Raw genomic sequence first — 18,075 nt, forward strand, 5'->3', positions numbered from 1 at the left:
CTGGTAAAGGATCTTACTAAGGAAAATGGACTTGATGGTGAGCCAGACATCCAGCCAAGATCACATTTTCAATGAATATTTTGAGACTCCTCATTCCTCATTCTGCTTCAACTAGAAAAATAAGAGATATAATATAAATGGGAAAATTGAAGTTTATAGCTATAATTTAAACAAAAATAAAATAAACATTTCTATGTGTCAGAAACAGAATCAAAATGCAAAATAGTGATCAGGACCAAAGCCACATAGGTCCTGGACTTTGTATGTGGCGGTAGGAAGACATGAACCAGGGTTCAGCCTCTGTCAAATAATAGAGACTAACAGGGCTCCGAGTGTGGCTAGAGACGGGAAGCAGCTTTATGACAGACTGTGACATTGGTGGCCTTCAATAAACCACTTTCTAGTATTGGCAACCAATGTCTAATTCCCTCCCACGTTGACTCTGGGTTTGACTGCATGACTTGCTTGGCCAATGAGATGTCAGTAAACAAGATGCCACAGATGCTTAATAAGTATTCATGGACTGGAGCATGTCCTGTTGGAACCTTTCCTCTTGAAAGCCAATGGTCATGCTGTGAAGAAATTCAGGCAAGATATAGAATGTTGGCAAGTCACATGGAGAGAGGTCCTGAAGAATGAGAGGTCATCTGGGGCATTGCAATAGTAGATGGGTTCCCAACTTAATATGAGTACTACTGGAGTGACTTCAGTCTATACTATATGGAACAAAAGAACCGCCTAGCTGATCCTGGTCAACCCACAGAATTATGAGAAATAATAAATCATTGTCTCAAGACACCAAGTTTTAGGGTGTTTTGTTACACAGCAATAGATAGCTCAACCAAGCCTCATTGCTTTAACCATCCTCCTCACTTGTAAATAGAGATTGAAAGAATTTGTTGCCTTTCTGGGTATACAACCTTGCTAAAAGAACAGAGCCAAGCAAGATGATTGTAATATACCACTACCACTGCTACTGTGGGAAATATAAGCAAACACACACACACACACACACACACACACACACGCACACACACGGGAAGTGAGAGAGAGCTCTCTCACTCAAGATTAGTTTGGAAACCAAAATTTCAAAACATTGGAAGAGATATAATACTAAGATAGACAACATACAAATATAACAATGAAAAAATAATTCCCTCCAGATGCAATTAAAAATGACAAATTTTTTAAACAATAAGAATTTAGAAATAAAAGTATGCAGAAATGAAACAAACACCAATGGATATAGAAGAATCAATTAGAAATCTTGAACATGAAGTTACTAGCATTTAAAAAACTCATTATGTTGAGGAATTTTAGACTAGACACACTTGAAACAAAAATTAATGTAGCAGAAAGTAGTACTGGGCAGTCACTTCATTTCAGTGCAGGACATAGAGATAAAATGTCAAACCATAATCAAAGCCTTGTCTTAAGGAAGATTGTTCTAGTAGATGGAGAAAGGGGGTCAAAGAGTGGCATGGCTGGAGAAGAAACCAGTTAGGCTGCTTTAGTAGTCCCTTGCAATTCAAAGTAGGATCAGCAGCTCAGCAGCAGCAACTGGAAGCTGATCAGAAATGCAGATTTTCAGGCTCCACTCCAGACCTACTGAACCAAAATCTGCATTTCAACAATATTCTGCATGATTAGTATGCACATTACAGCCTAGACTCCAGGGAATGTGGACCTGATTTATTCTGGTGGCAATGAAAAATCACAAGAGACTGGGATTTACTTGATCAATGTCTTCCTCCTTGTTTTACCCTTTTATTTTGAAGATCATCCTCCAGTAGGTTTCTGAGGAAGAGTGCGTAAGAGATGGGGGGGAGCAGGCTTCCTAAGACCCTGCATGTCTGAAAATGTATTTTTTTATCTCTTCAATTTTACTGATAGTCTGGGTGCCAAATACTAGAATGGAAATTATTTTCTTTCAGAATTTTAGCACAATTGCTCTAACCTTCTAGCTTTCAGTATTGATATCGAGAAATCTAATGTCATTCTGATTCCTGGCCCTTTGGATGAAATTACTATAATTTTTTTTTTACTCTAGAAGCTCCTACAATTGTCTCTTAGTCTCCTGTGTCCTGAAATTTCATAAATGTTGTTCCCTGGTATATTTTCAACTTTTGGGCTGGGGACTTAGCCTTTCCATTTGCCAACTTGTGTACTTCAGTTCTGAGAAATTTTCTTGAATTTTTAAATTGTTGACTACATATTCTATGGTGTCTCTTCTCATTTCCTGAAACTTCTATTATTCTGATATTAGACCTTTTTGTCTTTTTGCTTTTAATTTCCACTTCTTTTCTTTTTATCCTACTTTCGGGGGACTTTCTTCAACTTTATCTTCCTTTTTCCTGTTGAATTCCTAATTTTTATTAGAGTAATTTGTTTCATAGAGCTCTATTGTGTTCTCTGGCATTTTATTTTTTAATATTGCTTTCATTTTATTTATTGGTTGCATTATCTTACCTTCTCCCCCCCCCAATATTAATGATTTGAAGTTTTCTTCTCTGTTTCATCCAAAATGCCTTTTTCTGTGTGTTTTACCCTCTGTTTTTCATGTTAAAGTATTCCCCTGATGTCTGGAAAGTCATGGTTGCTTGCTCATATTTAAAAGTAACAGACAAAATAGTAAATATTTTAGGCATTGTAGGCCATATAGTGTCACCAGCTGCTGTTTTAGAGCAAAAGTAGCCATAGACAACACACATCAACAAATGAACATCACTATGTTCCAATAAAACATTCTTTACAAAAACAGACACTGGGCTGAAATTGGCCTGTGAACATTACTTACTAACCCCTATTTTAGAACAAACAATATCAATGATAAAATTACCAAAAGCAGACTTTTCTTTACTAGGCTATTTCAAGGGCCAAATGACAGAATACTTTTGGGCATTTTTCATTTCATAAATATTTTGAGAATAGATTATTAATTATATTCCTTTCTTGAGTTGCAACATCTGAATAATTGAGACATGCCCATAATCTAGCTGAGTTTGAACAATACGAGTTATGTAAAATTACTCTTAACTTTCCTTTTAGAGATTTCATTCATTGACCATAAAATCAATGCAACAATGTATTATTATTAAATAATTGTTTATTAGGCACAAAATATATGTGAGACATTGTTCTCACACTGAGGATTGAGAGTAAATTAGACAAAGTCCAGCTTTTGTTGTCCAAATGACCTAATCTATTAAGTTTACAATTTTCACTGAACTATGGCTTTCCTTAAAGGCCTTAAAGTATATTTGTGTACTCTCCTTTATCAGGGTATCTCAGATAGTATTTTAATCTTGATTCAACTGTGACCATCACACTGCCCAATCTGTTTCCTTCTCTAAAGGGCCTCCCACTACACTGTTATACTCAAAGATTTATGATCTGCGCTCTCATATTAATACATTCTCTGGCCTTGTGGCTTAGATAATCAGGGATATCATGCATCGCTGGCATTTATTGTGTTTGCTTAAAGCTCTTGTGGTTTGTCACATATTTTTATTTTGCAACAAGTTGATAATTTTCAGCTCACATTTCAGGCCTATTAGTATGACAAATATTCCTGTGCAATGCCTAGTGAATTCTAATGAAGCAATAGGCCAGTACCCCATCTCTACCCTCAAGAACAAGCCCCATCCTGACCCAGTCTCGGGGATTCAAGTGCACATCTCTTGGTAGTTTTGGGAAGTTGGGGAGGGAACAGGGGAAGATGTTTTAGAAGCACAGAGCCAGATCACATCTAGTTTTGGCCTAGCCTAGGGTTCTTTGTAATGTCTCCATCTAAATGGCAATTATGAAACCAGAGCCACTTCGAGCTAAAACATGGTTTGAATTGGTTTTAGGACAGATCCAAGGATCCGGTATAAGGCAAGAACTTCCCAGAGATCCCAAACTCCTGGAATTTACTCACAATCCTGTTTCTTTTCTTCGGGACAATTCCTTTGACTTTTAAAGTACATTGTATTGTTCACGTTCTTTTTTACTAATGGTAACTCACGTGAAATTGTCAATTCTGAGATGTAGGGAGATGAGATTATCATTCACATGTGACTGCTGAGGAAACAGGCTCTATGAGGTTGTTCAGGCTCACAATGCATTTAGGTGGCAGAGCCTGTCCCTAAACTCAGGTCTTTTCTCCTTCTTAGTGATTTAGCCTCTCTTTTTACTGGTTAAGGATGAGTAAATTAACTTCTTTAATTGTGTGACATCACTTGGGTTGTCTTCTGACCCAGCTCTTAAGGCAACTTAACCAAGTATCATGGAGAGTGGGAAGTGGTAGAAAATGAATGAAAAGGCAAAGCAAAGAATTGAATGCTAAGTCTGTTTTATAAACTAAGTTATGTGCCAACCCTTTCAGAAGCCTGATTTTAAAAAAAGTAAAACTAGAAAAGAGTCCTGTTGACATCTAGATCATAAACTGAGGGCAAGAGGAACAGTGGCAGGAGAGGAGTGACTGGATCAGTACCAGTAAATGCAATGACAATGATGACACAGTTGAAACTGGCCCCGAGGCTAGGTTAAAGTAGGTCTGTGTCCACAGGACAGGGACTGAGAAGAAAAGCCAGGAAAGGACCAGAGGGCTTGGAGCCACAAGCCTCAGAGAACTTCAGTGAAGGAAAGGAGAATTCAGGAACTGCTTAGTAACCCTGACGGAGGAAGGGCAGGGATCTGAGCCACGTTGCAATAATGCTACTGTAGGGCTACATTTTGTTATTGTCTTGATCCTTGTGATTGTACCGGTCCAGGGTAGTCTAGCCTGAGAAACTTGGGCTACACAAATTTGATTAGGACACAGTTTTTGATCATAAGGAGGTCATGGTGTAGTGGGGAGATAAACATGAACACAACTATTTACACAACTGTGTGGTAAGTGTTGTAATAGATTGTGTGCATGCGTATCTATCAATCTATCTATGCAAGACACTATGGAGGGATCGATTTTTAAGTTATTTAATAATAACTTTGCTAATGCTGCTAAATTTCAGTAAAGTCTATGCCATCAACAAATGAGATGTGGGGGTATCTTGGGGAAAAAGCAAAGGAAAAAGGCTTTGTGCTCCCTTCCCGAGTAGCCTTAGAACAGAGAGAAGAGTAATGTTGCCACAAGAGTTGAAATGTCAATGAGACTGAGAGTTGAGTAAGTACAGAAACTTAGAGCAAAAAGTAGCCAGAAGAAACATAAACCCTCAAAGAGGTCAAGGGCGTGGGTAGGCTCTCCTCTGTCATAGGATGGGGGGTAGGTCAAGTTCAACTTAATTTCAAAGCACAGAGTGATTCCCAGCTGATTCTTGGGTCACCATTTGCTCAAACCTATTTATCTTTTTTTTTTTTTTTTTTTTTTTTGAGATAGAGTCTCACTCTGTTGCCTGGGTTAGAATGCCATGGCGTCAGCCTAGCTCACAGCAACCTCAAACTCCTGGGCTCAAGCGATCCTTCTGCCTCAATCCCAAGTAGCTGGGACTACAGGCATGCACCACCATGCCTGGCTAATTTTTTCTATATATTTTTGGTTGTCCAGCTAATTTCTTTCTATTTTTAGTAGAGATGGGGTCTCACTCTTGCTCAGGCTGGTCTCGAACTCCTGAGCTCAAACAATCCATCTGCCTCAGCCTCCCAGAGTGCCAGGATTACAGGCGTGAGCCACTGTACTGGGCCACCCATTTATAATCTTAAACCTTCTGGGAACTACTCCCTTTGTTTCCCCAAACTGAGGTCTAGTTTTGCTGTGTTCATGTCTCTCCCTGCACCTCTCAGTTTTAAATTCCCTTCTCTCTTTAAAACATTTTTTCTTTAGCATAAAAATATAGAGTAGAAATATATTAAATAACATAGTAACATAAAATTCTATGGCTTGCATACTGGTGTTTATTTTCTTTAAATACACTTAAATATGAAACATCAGACAGTAGTTCACTAAACCGGAAAACTACAAGCTGGACAGTAATCAGAAAGTCAGTGCTGATCATACAAATCAAATTCTGCATAAGAAAGAATCGTAATAACCCACAAGACAGCTGCAATTAGCAAAGGACTCAGACTACACAGTTTTCCTCATCTGCTCTGAGTAATCAATCACAAGGCACCTGTCATTCCATGACCAGCACATCTTTCTCATTCACGAAAAAAGGGGGTTCTGTGGGTCCCCTCCTCTCCATTCTTTGCTGTGGCATCTGCAGCTGGAAGACATCTGTCAATGAACCAGGGAATCCTCAGCTGGTGTAAATGAAAGGCTACTTTGGATTCACCGTGATACTATGTAAAATGGACTTTTTCTAACACTTGGGGAAAAAAAAACAGTGACAGCAACTCAGCAAAGCAGCATGCTGTTGAAAGTGACAGGGATGGGGAACTTGGAACAAAGCTGAATCAAGGATTTTCTTGGCTGTGGGGCCCCTGGGCAGCCCTTTTTTCCTTTAGAAAGCGGCAATGCTTTGCACACACAGGTTTTCCATTTGTGCATGGTCTGGTATGAAAAGGGCATCTGTCCTCACAGCTGTTGCAAAAGAAAGTAAAGATAAGAATTCAGAATCAAGGATTAAATTCAAAGGAATAACTATGTTCTGATTTTGATTAGGTGTTCAAAGGAAATTTTCCAGACATGTATTTAAAATGTAAATGTGCAATCCTGAATGGTTATCCCACATGATTCGAAATCTATTAAAGTCCAATTAGTAACCTCCAAGTGTTCTATTCATCAATAAACTCCTAGCTCTCCTAGCTATATAAATCTAGTGACGCCCCTTCCATCAAAGAAAAAAACAAATAAACATATATAGACGTGTACGGTGAGAGACTGAACCAAAGTGTTTGCTGACCTGAAACCTCCCTTCCCCAAAATGATTGTTTAAATTTCATCAATTTAGTTTTTGCTAAAGAGCTATAAACCCATAATGGCAGGCAAGATTTTCTTAATTTCAAGATTACTCATCACTCTATGTACTCTCATTTATTTCTTAGTTGCCAAACATCCGTTTTACTATGAAAAAGGGGCTTGGGAACTGAGAGAAAATTAGTTTAATAAGGGATCTCACTGAATAAAAATGACATTTACATTAAATGTCAATGAGTCACGGCGAGGTGAAAGTGAAAAAGCCATTCACCTGCAGGTGTCTGGGTGAAATAGCTTGTGCTTCTGGCAGCAGCTCTCCAGACTTTCTTTACACTCAAGGCAACTGCAGTTCTTTGGGTGCTGGATGAAATCTTTGGGACATGGTGTTTTACAGACACACTCACAACGATCTTCATCAAACTTCATGTGTGGCTCACAGAGAGCCGGTTCCTGGATGTAAGAATGGTCTAAACAGAAACAGAAAAGCGTTGGTCAGATAGTTGTAGCATGGATAATGTGATCACCAAAGTTGATTGTCTATTTTATATCACTCTTAAATAACTTTCCTGTAGATTTTTGCCCCTAAGTTTTTCACAGGGTGAAGGAGATTCACCTCTGACTTCCTAATACAGAGTTCATGTATTTTCTTAGTGTTGTGATTTTTTAAAAATATCATAAGCTAAATATTTTTGATAAGATAGTTTTAGGGATTTTTAGGTTGGTGATTTGTTAAAAATTTTGGAAAGGGTCTTTTACAATCAAGTATTAGTAATAAGATATAGGATGTCTAAGGATTATGAGTCTAGTCGTTCCCAGTGCTTAGGTAAAGATTAAAAGGAGAGAGGAACAAAAGTATTGGTGTTATAGAAATACACCTCAGACCTTCCAGAACAAGGGTAGTAACAGTGATGTATGTCCTTACTGAAGATCATAACACTGTTATTAATATAAAAGATATAACAGTGACAATGAACTTTGATTCCACAGACATCTGCTGGCAGATACATTCGGGTAAAAAGGAGGGTCTGAGAAGTTTTTTACATACTTAGCTGACAGATACTTCTAGAAGGTATATAAAAACAACTGGATAGTTACTACTCCATGTCCAATTCTGATTAATAAGTTGAAATTCATTGCAAAAAGAAAAACAAAAAACAAAAATAAAACCTTGGAAGAGACAGAAACTTTGGAAGAGCTTGACTATGTCATGTTACCATTGCTGCAGGGTTTGGAGGAAAGAGCATGTTTGCTTTCCTCCCCAAACCTGCTTCTTTTCCCAGTTTGCCTGGTTTGGGGAATGGTGCCATCATTCTTGACTCACCTGCTCTATTTAAATCTAATCATCATGCCCACTCAGTTCTGCCTCCCTGAATTTGTTCTTTCTTTTCCATCACCATTGCTACTCCACAATTCAGTCCATATCTTATATTTCTTGTGTACATGGCTGTTACTCATCTCACCACCACAAGTTTTAGCCCTCCCATCTAGTCTCTACACAATTATTGAATGCAAACCTACACATATCATTCCACTGCTTTCAATGCCTTAAAAGGTTCCTTTCTCACAACAAAAGCCAATTTTCCCACCAGGACATACCAGACCCTCCATGAACTAGACCCTGATAACCTCCCAGAGTCATCTTCTGTGTCTCTCTTTCTCACATATTCTGTGTTCCATCACACCAAATTACAGGGCTTTCTGTTTCCCTGATATACCAGGGTCTCTCAGCCCCATGCCTTTGGCCTTTTCCTCCCCTCTGTTATCCCCTTCCCCTGCTAGCTTTCCAAACACCTGCAAGTTTAGCTAAGTGCCCTTATCCTGTGCCTACTTACATCCTGTCCTTTCTTGCACTGATTACATTTGTTTGCTTATTTCTGTGTCCACCACCCCTCCCTCCCTAGCCCCCCCCCTCCAAGGAAAACATCCTGAAGGGACCAGGTCTCATTGTTCTGCCATAAAATAGGCACACTCAATAAACGTTTGTTAGATTTATTTGGTGTGATAAAAGGGTGCTGAAGCAGGCCGATGTATGGATGCTCTGAAGAATTCCATCCAGCATTCCAAGTTGGGTTGAACCATATGCTCTTGCCAATATCTGACCATTACCACAAAGGCAATCTCACGTTGTTCAATCTAGTGGTTTTAAGTACTCTGTAACGAGTTATATTTGAGAAATTATGTGGAATAAGTGCTGGAAGTCTAGATCTGGGAAGAAGCCATTCTGAATTTTGTGAAGGGAATGAATGTGAGCTTTGTAAGTCATATGCCAGTGAGGCAGATGGCAGTCACTCCGGGGCAAGACAAGACTAGATTGTTAAAGGATGGTTGAGAAGCGCTTGAAAGATTTGCAATGATCACTAGGTGGCAGCAGAGGTTCACGCAGAACTCTTCCGGCAGGCCCAATGCCATTCCTGGACAGGGTGATTTGGGGAAACTCAGTCCACAAGGTGTTTTTGCAGAACTTCAGCAGGTTATTCAGCAGAGGCTGTCCTCACGCCCTTATAGGCAAGTTCAAAGAAACAGCAACTGGATGCAGGAGAACTGGGTGGAACAACAAGTAGCTGAGAGTGATATTTTGAAGAAGTATACAAGGTCTGTCCAAAAAGTATCCAGCCATGTAACCGTTCTCATTACATTAACAATGGCTGGATACTTTCCAGACAGCCCTCGTATATTGCTATCCACCCCTAGGGAGGTTGATGGTGGGATACCAATGTGTTCTGTTCTCACCTTCGTTCCATTTATCACGTTTATCAATAAACAGATGGAATTTTTCAAAATAAATCCTTGAAATTGTGGCTCTCTGGAGGAAGGAAGCGACATGTTAAATGCTTTAAAGTACAGAATTGGGAACTCCTTGATTTTTCCTTTTGTTTTTTTGTATTGTTTGGTAGTTTATTTGTTTTTAAAAGTTTAGAGCAATGCCCTGAATCTAAGATGAAATTAAATTGGACTTGGATTTACTAACCCAAATGTGCTCATTTGGGGAAGAGAAGTTGTAGAAAAGGCAATTGACATAACAGCCACATGTATGAAAAACAAGTTTACCTTTAGTGAGCAGTATGGTCACAGTATGTCATTTGTTTGATGGGGCCACTGGAGAAATGAATGTGAGTTTGGCCCACATTAGGGAGTTATAGGAGATGAAAATTAGAATGACTGTGATCCAGCCTACCATATATCTCTCACTTCCATCATTGCCACAACTTCCTAAAAGGTTCCCTGCCTCCTTTCCTGCCCAAGGTCAACCCATCCTCTTCTACACTGTTGCTGGTTTGATTTTGTTAAAATTCTGATGGGTGCTGTCACTCTCCTGCTTGAATCAGCTGTGTGGTTTCCCTTCGTCCTTAGCATCATATCCAAGCTCTGGCACAAGGCTCACAAGATCCTTCCGCTCCGCCCCTGTGAGCCTCCCTAGCTTCCTCTCTCACATCTACTCAGCGCCCCTTCCCCTTGTTACACTCTTACAACACTGAGCTTCTTCCATCACCCAGCAAATGCTCTGTTCTCTTACCTCCAGCCCTGAGCACTCATATGCCCCCTGCTGAGGGCACTTCTTTCCTTCCCCACTACTCTTTCCACCCTCAACACACATGTGTGGGCTGAATCCCTCCCGGGGAATTACCTCCAGCAGAAAGAAGCTGTCTCACCTAAGGTTATGTCCCTTCTCCAAGGCAGCCCATATTCAATGACCAGTCCACAGGTCTCAGCCTCTTCCTGGATTTGAGACATTCCCCCAGGGAAATCCCACCTTCAACTCCTTGTCGGATTGGCTGACACCTGTCAGCAACTGCACTGGGATTGGCCGCCTCCCTCTTCAACCTTTAATGTGTTGTGCCTGTCTGCAAACTTCCTGTGTGCCAGAGAAACTTCCACTAGAACAGCCTTTAAGCTCTAGGTATATTGCCTCTCACAATAATTTTCTAACACTATTTAAAAATGAGTCACATAGGAAAATAATTAGATTGGTTTTCCATGGCTCTATAGGGTAAAATGAACTAATGAGTTGATGCTCTTGAGCTCTTGAGCTCTTGAGCTTGGGGCTGTCCAACAAGGTAGCTATGGGCCACATGTGGCTATGGAACATGAAATGGCAGGTCCAAATTGAGATGAGTTTTAAATGTACAACACACTCTGAATTTCAAAGACTTAGCCCAAAAACTGTAGGATATCTTATGAATAATTTTTATATTGATTGCATGTTGAAGTGGTAGCATTTGGGATATTTTGGATTAAATATAGTATATTTCACCTTTTTCTTTTTACCTTTTTAATGTGAGCAATATAAAATGTAAGTTACATATATGACTCTCATTATACTCCATTGGACAGTCTGTTCTAGAGAGAGAGAAAGAGAGAAAGAGAAGATTTAGGTTCAATGTAGCAACAGGAGTATGTGCAGTCCTCCACGCTGCCTCGGTGCATGGCAAGTTTCCTTATAACTGATGTATATCCTGTTAGAGGATGGCTGAACACTTGGTGGGAAAAGTGTAAAGGACATTCAAGATCTGCATGGGCATTTAAACTACACAAACTTTAAATGTCCTTCGCACTCTGGGTTGAGCTTTCAGGAAAACGTTGAGAAGGAAGCTGAGAGAAGAATAGGAAGTAGGTTGTTATTATATTTACAGTTTCTAGGACAGACTCCTTATAATTTAATCCTTACTATTCCTGCTTGTAGACCACAGTTTAAAACAAGCAAGGTTCAGATCACATGATTCCTTGTGATTTGTAAAGTTCTCTGGAAAATACATTAAAAATACATTCATTTTGAGCCAAATGTTCATTACCAAAAAATCACAGCCTTACAAATTATGAGCAATGACGATAGCCTATCTCATTTTGTTCTCAACTCCTCTTATTTAGTCCAAAGCCATGTTTTGCTTTTACTTTGACCTAGTTCCAGAAACAGTCTTCTATTCCTCATTTCTTTTTTTCAAATTACTGGCATGTTTTCATATGATGCAGTTGAAAGAAACCAAGTCCAAAATTACTTTATGTTCCTATGAGACTTTCAGACAAATAAATTAGTAAACTGCGGTTGACCAGTGTTCAGTTCTGAAGTAGCTTTCGTTAAAGTTTAACATCCCCTTTTGAATTCAGTGCTTTAGGATGTTCTAATCACTTTGGGCTTTTCTTAGAGAGTATAAGGTCATTAAGTATGAAATGTCCAATTTCCTTAAGTACTAAGTTTGACAGTTGATATCTCTAACATTTTCACTTTGACTCTTTTCGTTTTATTTTTATTGTGAAGGTACATCCTCATTCTTTCAAATGCATGGTTTTCGGTTTGTGATTATCTTTCACAATTTTTTAGAGCAATTTTTGTGAAACCATGGGTAAGTCAAAAATTCTCGTTATTTTTGAATATGAGTTCCATCGTGGAACCAATGCAGCACAAACAGCTCAAAATATCAACAAAGTGTTTGGAAAGGATGTGGCTAATGCATACATAATATGTTGATGGTTCCAGAAATTCCGTTCTGATTATTATAATCTTGAAAATGAGTTAGGCGGCTGACCTGAGACCAAGGTGGATAATGATGAGCTGAAAGCTGTAGTGGAAATGAATCCATCTCAACCTATGTGTGAATTAGCAGCAAGGTTTGACATTACTATTCCAACAGTATTGAAGCATTTGAAACAAATCAGCAAGGTAAAGAAGCTGGATAGATGGGTAACGCATGAATTAATCAAACATCAGAACAGAAATCATCTCAAAGCTTGCCTTTCTTTTCTGTCATGACACAAAGGTGAATCATATCTACACTGTATTATTATGTGTGATGAAAAATGGATTAATTTTGACAATTGCAAGTGTTTGGCACAATGGTTGGATAAGATGAAGTGCTGAAACACCACCCCAAACTTAATATTCTTCAAAAAAGCTAATGGTGTCTGTTTGGTGGTCCAGACTGGTATTATCCAATACAGCTTCATGAAACCTGGTCAGTCGATTACAGCGAATGTCTACTGCAACCAATTGGATGATATGATAAGGATGCTTGTGATTAAGCCGCTGAGATTGATCAACAGAGACAGGCCAACACTTTCGCAAGACAACGCTGGACCACATGTCGCACAAAGAGCACTGCTCAAACTACAGAGGCTGGACTTGGAAACTCTCTGTCATCCACTGTATTCACCAGATCTTGCACCAACTGACTACCACTTCTTCCAGGCTTTGGACCACTTCTTGCAAGGAAAAATATTCAATTCTCAACAAGCTGTGGAAAATGCCTTTCTCGATTTCATTGCCACTCGCTCTCCAGGCTTCTTCGCTGCTGACATAAACAAGCTACTGTTACGATGGCAACACTGTGTTGATAGTTTAGGCACATACTTTGATTAATTGTACTGCTTCCCATTTGCGATATAATAAACTAAACGTTTGATTCGAAATTGGATGTTTCATATTCAATGACCTAATAAAGAGCAGGGTGATGCATTGGTAGACTTAACTATATGATTATGACACAGAGGGCTCTGGAATCTGACTGCTTCTATCACTCTTAGCAGTGTGACCATAAGGAAATTACTAGACATCTTGGCGTGTCCATTTTGTAATTGCAAAAAAAGGATAATAATAGTACATCATAAGGTTGAGGATCAAATGAGTTGATACATGTAAAAGACAACATTACCTGGTCATAGTAAGTTATTTTTATAATCATTGTTATTATTAATATTTCACTACTGCTATTAATACCTTCCGTTCCAGCAAGTGGATTCTCCTCCTGTAAAACACATTCACATTTGTTGCTATCCCATAGCATGTCAATAGGACAGAGTTTCTTGGAATGGGAACAGCTAGGAAAAGAAAACAATGAATCAGATTTAAAAGCTTTCAAGGGTAATCATGATTTGGGAACATTAAGTAAAAATTTGAGTGGATTATAGTTAAGACTTTTTAAAATTTATTTTTATTTTAAATCTCAGACGAGAAATAAGGTCTTGCAATCTATTGCACAGCGTGGTGACTATAGTTAATAATAATGTATTTCAGGCCGGGCGCTGTGGCTCACGCCTGTAATCCTAGCTCTTGGGAGGCCGAGGCGGGCGGATTGCTCAAGGTCAGGAGTTCAAAACCAGCCTGAGCAAGAGCGAGACCCCGTCTCTACTATAAATAGAAAGAAATTAATTGGCCAACTGATATATATATTAAAAAAATTAGCCGGGCATGGTGGCGCATGCCTGTAGTCCCAGCTACTCGGGAGGCTGAGGCAGAAGGATCACTCAAGCCCAGGAGTTTGAGGTTGCTGTGAGCTAGGCTGACGCCACGGCACTCACTCTAGCCTGGACAACAAAGTGAGACTCTGTCTCAAAAAAAAAAAAAAAAAAAAAAAAAATAATGTATTTCAGGGGTCCCCACCTTATGGTGAGTTGTATAATTATTTCATTATATATTACAATATAATAATAATAGAAATAAAGTGCACAATAAATGTAATGTGCTTGAACCATCCTAAAACCAACCACCTCTCCCCAGTCCATGGAAGATTTGTCTTCCATGAAAACTGTCCCTGGTGCCAAAAAGGTTGGGGACCACTGAATTGTATGTTTCAAAATCGCTAAGAGAATACATTTCAAATGTTCACATCGCAAAAAAATGATATGAATGTGAGAATAGTTAAGATTTTGAGGAGCTTAATTCATATTTATGAACTGCATCTTATTAGACAGTAATTCTGTAATTGTAAATATTCTATTTGGAAACCTTTAGAAACTAAACTGTAATTTTGGAAAATTATAATCTTCTTAAGAAGATGGATGCTAAAACTATGCAAATTATAGCTATCAACAGTTTATTTACCAAAAGTAAATATGTTCTATCATAGATCTTAAGATTATTTTCTTTAAAATGTAGATAAGAACATTGGCTAGGGCAGCAGGAACATCTTGAAAATAAATGTTGCTTCTCTATGAGTTTTCTCTTCTGCTTGAAAGAGGTAGAGGTATTTTCTTGGCTCGGTGTTAACTAATATATAATCACTAGCTTGCCCTTTTGCTTGCTACACATACAGAGTACCTTTATTGCTTTACTTTTGCAAAATGTAAGTAACTTACTTACTTTATCATTTCATTCAGTGTTTGTAATTTGCCCTTTATTTGCTTCTCTATATTAAATCCTTTTTATTTAAATCAATGATCTTTACCTTTGGTTTCAGAACACTTCAGAGTGTTATAATTTGTCTTAGAAAGAATCACAAACTTAATCTCAAGAAAATTTCAAAGCCAAATTAATTTTAAGTCATTTTAATTTAAAATAAGAATTTTCCATTTGGCAATCTTAAAGGGGAAAGGTTGAAAAGTTGCAAAACTCATAGACTGAGAGTTTTGCCACTTTCCAATGACTCCAGGAATCCTTTTTTGTCTTTCCGTATTTCAGTATGTGAATGTACAAACAGCCTAAGTTTTATAAAATACTATTTCTGGGATGATGGGACATGTGTCAAATTTGAGGCTGGAGCAGTTTTACTGCTGCATGAGACTATGCATATTAATCACAAAGGTGTCTACAAGTAGACATGATGAGTTTACAACCGCTGAGCCTTTTGGCCCTACCACAATATACATCTGACATCTAATAAAAATATGTATTTGCCAAATGGTTATTACCAGTACATCTGGGTTAGACACTAAAAGATGAGGAATTTGAAGCAAAAGTGATGACTCTATAATTAATGAAGTATTCTCTACACACAGTTTTGGCAAAGGCAAGAGCAAGGATAATTGAGTACAAGAAATGCTTACCTATCTTCTTCTGGGATCTGGATGGATCTTCTGATAATTGAGTATGGATGGCGAGAGGCCGTTGGCAAGCATTTACAACCTGTATGATTGGCAACTTTAATAGGCACTAATTCAGGTACTGATGTCAAAGGCACTGATATCTCAAAGAGCTATAGCAGAGAAAGATAACCACAATGCATATATTATTTTTTAAAGAATTTCTACAGCCTGAAATTTTGCCTTTGTCATGTATGGTATTGACTTTAGCAAAGTTGTCCATTAGGAATTGAACTAATAATAATAAGGGCTGGTAGAATACTGGGCTGGGAGTCAGGAGACCAGGAGCTCATCCAACTTTATAAAGCATCTAAGTTTGGCCAAATGTCTTAACTTTTTGGTGTCATTGGTACCCTTGTAAAATGGTACTGTTCATCTCTGCTCCAGCTTTAAATTTGAATGTAAATTGTAAGGATTAAATGAGACTAAAGCTATCAAGTTTCTTTGAGATCTTGGTTCAAACTATTTACTTATCCCTTCCTGTACCATCTATATAACTACAGTTTCCTGTCTCTTGACTTTCAATTTGGCCATGTCACTTTCTTTGGCTAGTCACTTTCTTTGGTTAGCAGACATGATACAAATACAAACTTGAACCAGGCATGTGTTTGTGGGGCTGGTTTTCTCATGCTTACATTGTAGCCATGAGAAGAGCATGATCTGGCAGGCTCCCTGGTCCAAGAGATGAGAGACACAGGAAACAGGCTTGGAATCAAGCCCACCTGAGCCCACCCTAAACTAACTGAACCTCAGATACATGAGTGAAAATAATGCATAGTTGTTTGAAGCCTCTGAGTTTCAGAGTGTTTGTTATGTGGCATTGTGTATTAATAGCTGACTCATACTCATATCTGAACTAATAATTAGAGCTAACATGTATATCATTCTATGTTTCCATATGCTAGGCCCTGTTGTAAGCACTTTCACATTAATTCATTTACCACTTATCACAACATTATAGGGTGGTTTTTTATTATCCCCATCTTACAGGCAAGGAAACATATGTACAGAGAGACTATATAACTCTCTAGAGTGGTTCTATGTGGTGCGGATGAATTTGAACTTGATTTTAATGCATTATCCATTCAATCACCATTCCATGGAGTTCTTACTACATAGAGTATTCAGTTATTCACTTTGTTTCTAAGAGATAGTTCACCAAATAGTCCATAACTCAGGGGCAAGAGGTCGTTTTTTTAAAAAAAAACCACTATTAAAATGTTCAAATATGCCTATTTGGAAAGAAAAACTGTTGTACATTTATACTTAAGTACATTCTTTAAAACTAATCATTTGTTGAGTACAGCAGTCAAAATAAAGTACTCAACTATCTATTAAGTGGAAACAATTCATTAAGGTTGTGTTTATTCTGACCTTTCAATATGTAATGGAACTTCCACGAGTCTAAGTAAGAGCTATTTTTTAGAGTGTTTATTTTGTATAAACTTCGTCTTCTTGTGCAATTCTTCAGCTATGCTCTGGGGAATCACATAATCATGAACTAGACCCTCTTACATTATGCAAGCTTTGTTTCTGCTAGCAGTTGATGCATAGCCATACTTAGATCATTTTTTTTTCTAATTGTCAAATAGTAGAGATCAGAATTCTCACAAGTTCCAAGATTCTCTAGTAGGTTTTAAAAAAACAATTCTCAAGTTTAAAGGATATTTTAGAGGGTAGGGGAAACAAATTAAAGATAATTCAACCTATTAACAAAACAAATCAGCATTAAGATAATTACCTAACATGGATATATTCCGTGCATATACAATTTTGTTGTACTGTTCCTTTCACAATCACAAAAATGGATTGTACAGGCAAATGTGACAATTTAGTGGATATAGCAACATTCAAGGTATTTGCAACATTCCAAAAGAAATGTAGTTTGACTTGTACAACTTTTGAATATCATTTTCTTAAGTTTGCTACTACTGCTTCCATGTGCAGCATTTATTACATTGTACAAAACTATGGTAGCCACAGAGAAGAAAACTTATCTACTAAGCAAAGGGGATTTTTCTAAGACAGAGAGGGGAGAATTTTTTCTTTCCTGGGGACTGCAGACTTATTTTCAAAAGGTCTTTTGTGCCAAATAGTGTCCCTTTGCCCCTCCAGGGACACCACTGTCTCTCCTTCCTTCCCCACCAGGCTCTGGACCCCAGGAAGCTGCCTGCCACGGGCTGCATCTATAGGCCCTCTTGCCTCTCCCAGCTTCTGACCTCACCCCCTGCCAGGCTAAGGGTTGGCCGTGGCCAGTCCAGCAGCCCTCTTCTTCACTTTCCCTCTGGGTTCCCATAACTGCTCTCCCCTAGTCTCTTTAGTCTATGGGTGGGAATAGCACCCCCTTTTTGCAAGCCCCAGGTGTTTCACCATCCCTCCCCCGCCAACCTTGTCCACACCTTTCATCAAACTCTTCTCAATCACTCCATTTGAGCAACACAGAACCT

At 38.5% G+C, this 18,075-nt stretch overlaps 1 protein-coding gene across 1 annotated transcript in view; it reads right to left on the reverse strand.

Annotated features, from left to right (window-relative positions):
* Positions 1–5,857: 5,857 nt before the first annotated feature.
* VEGFD (vascular endothelial growth factor D) overlaps positions 5,858–18,075 on the reverse strand; it is a 41,165-nt gene continuing 28,947 nt past the window's right edge. Inside the window, exons 4-7 of the mRNA XM_012784764.3 lie at positions 15,593–15,741; positions 13,548–13,648; positions 7,110–7,305; positions 5,858–6,502 (exon numbers count right to left, since the gene is read on the reverse strand). Of these exons, the coding sequence (XP_012640218.2) occupies positions 6,376–6,502; positions 7,110–7,305; positions 13,548–13,648; positions 15,593–15,741 (573 nt within the window). The 3' untranslated portion in view covers positions 5,858–6,375. The remainder of the gene's footprint in view (positions 6,503–7,109; positions 7,306–13,547; positions 13,649–15,592; positions 15,742–18,075) is intronic.

The sequence above is a fragment of the Microcebus murinus genome, chromosome X, assembly GCF_040939455.1.
Source record: "Microcebus murinus isolate Inina chromosome X, M.murinus_Inina_mat1.0, whole genome shotgun sequence".
Classification (NCBI taxonomy): domain Eukaryota; kingdom Metazoa; phylum Chordata; class Mammalia; order Primates; family Cheirogaleidae; genus Microcebus; species Microcebus murinus.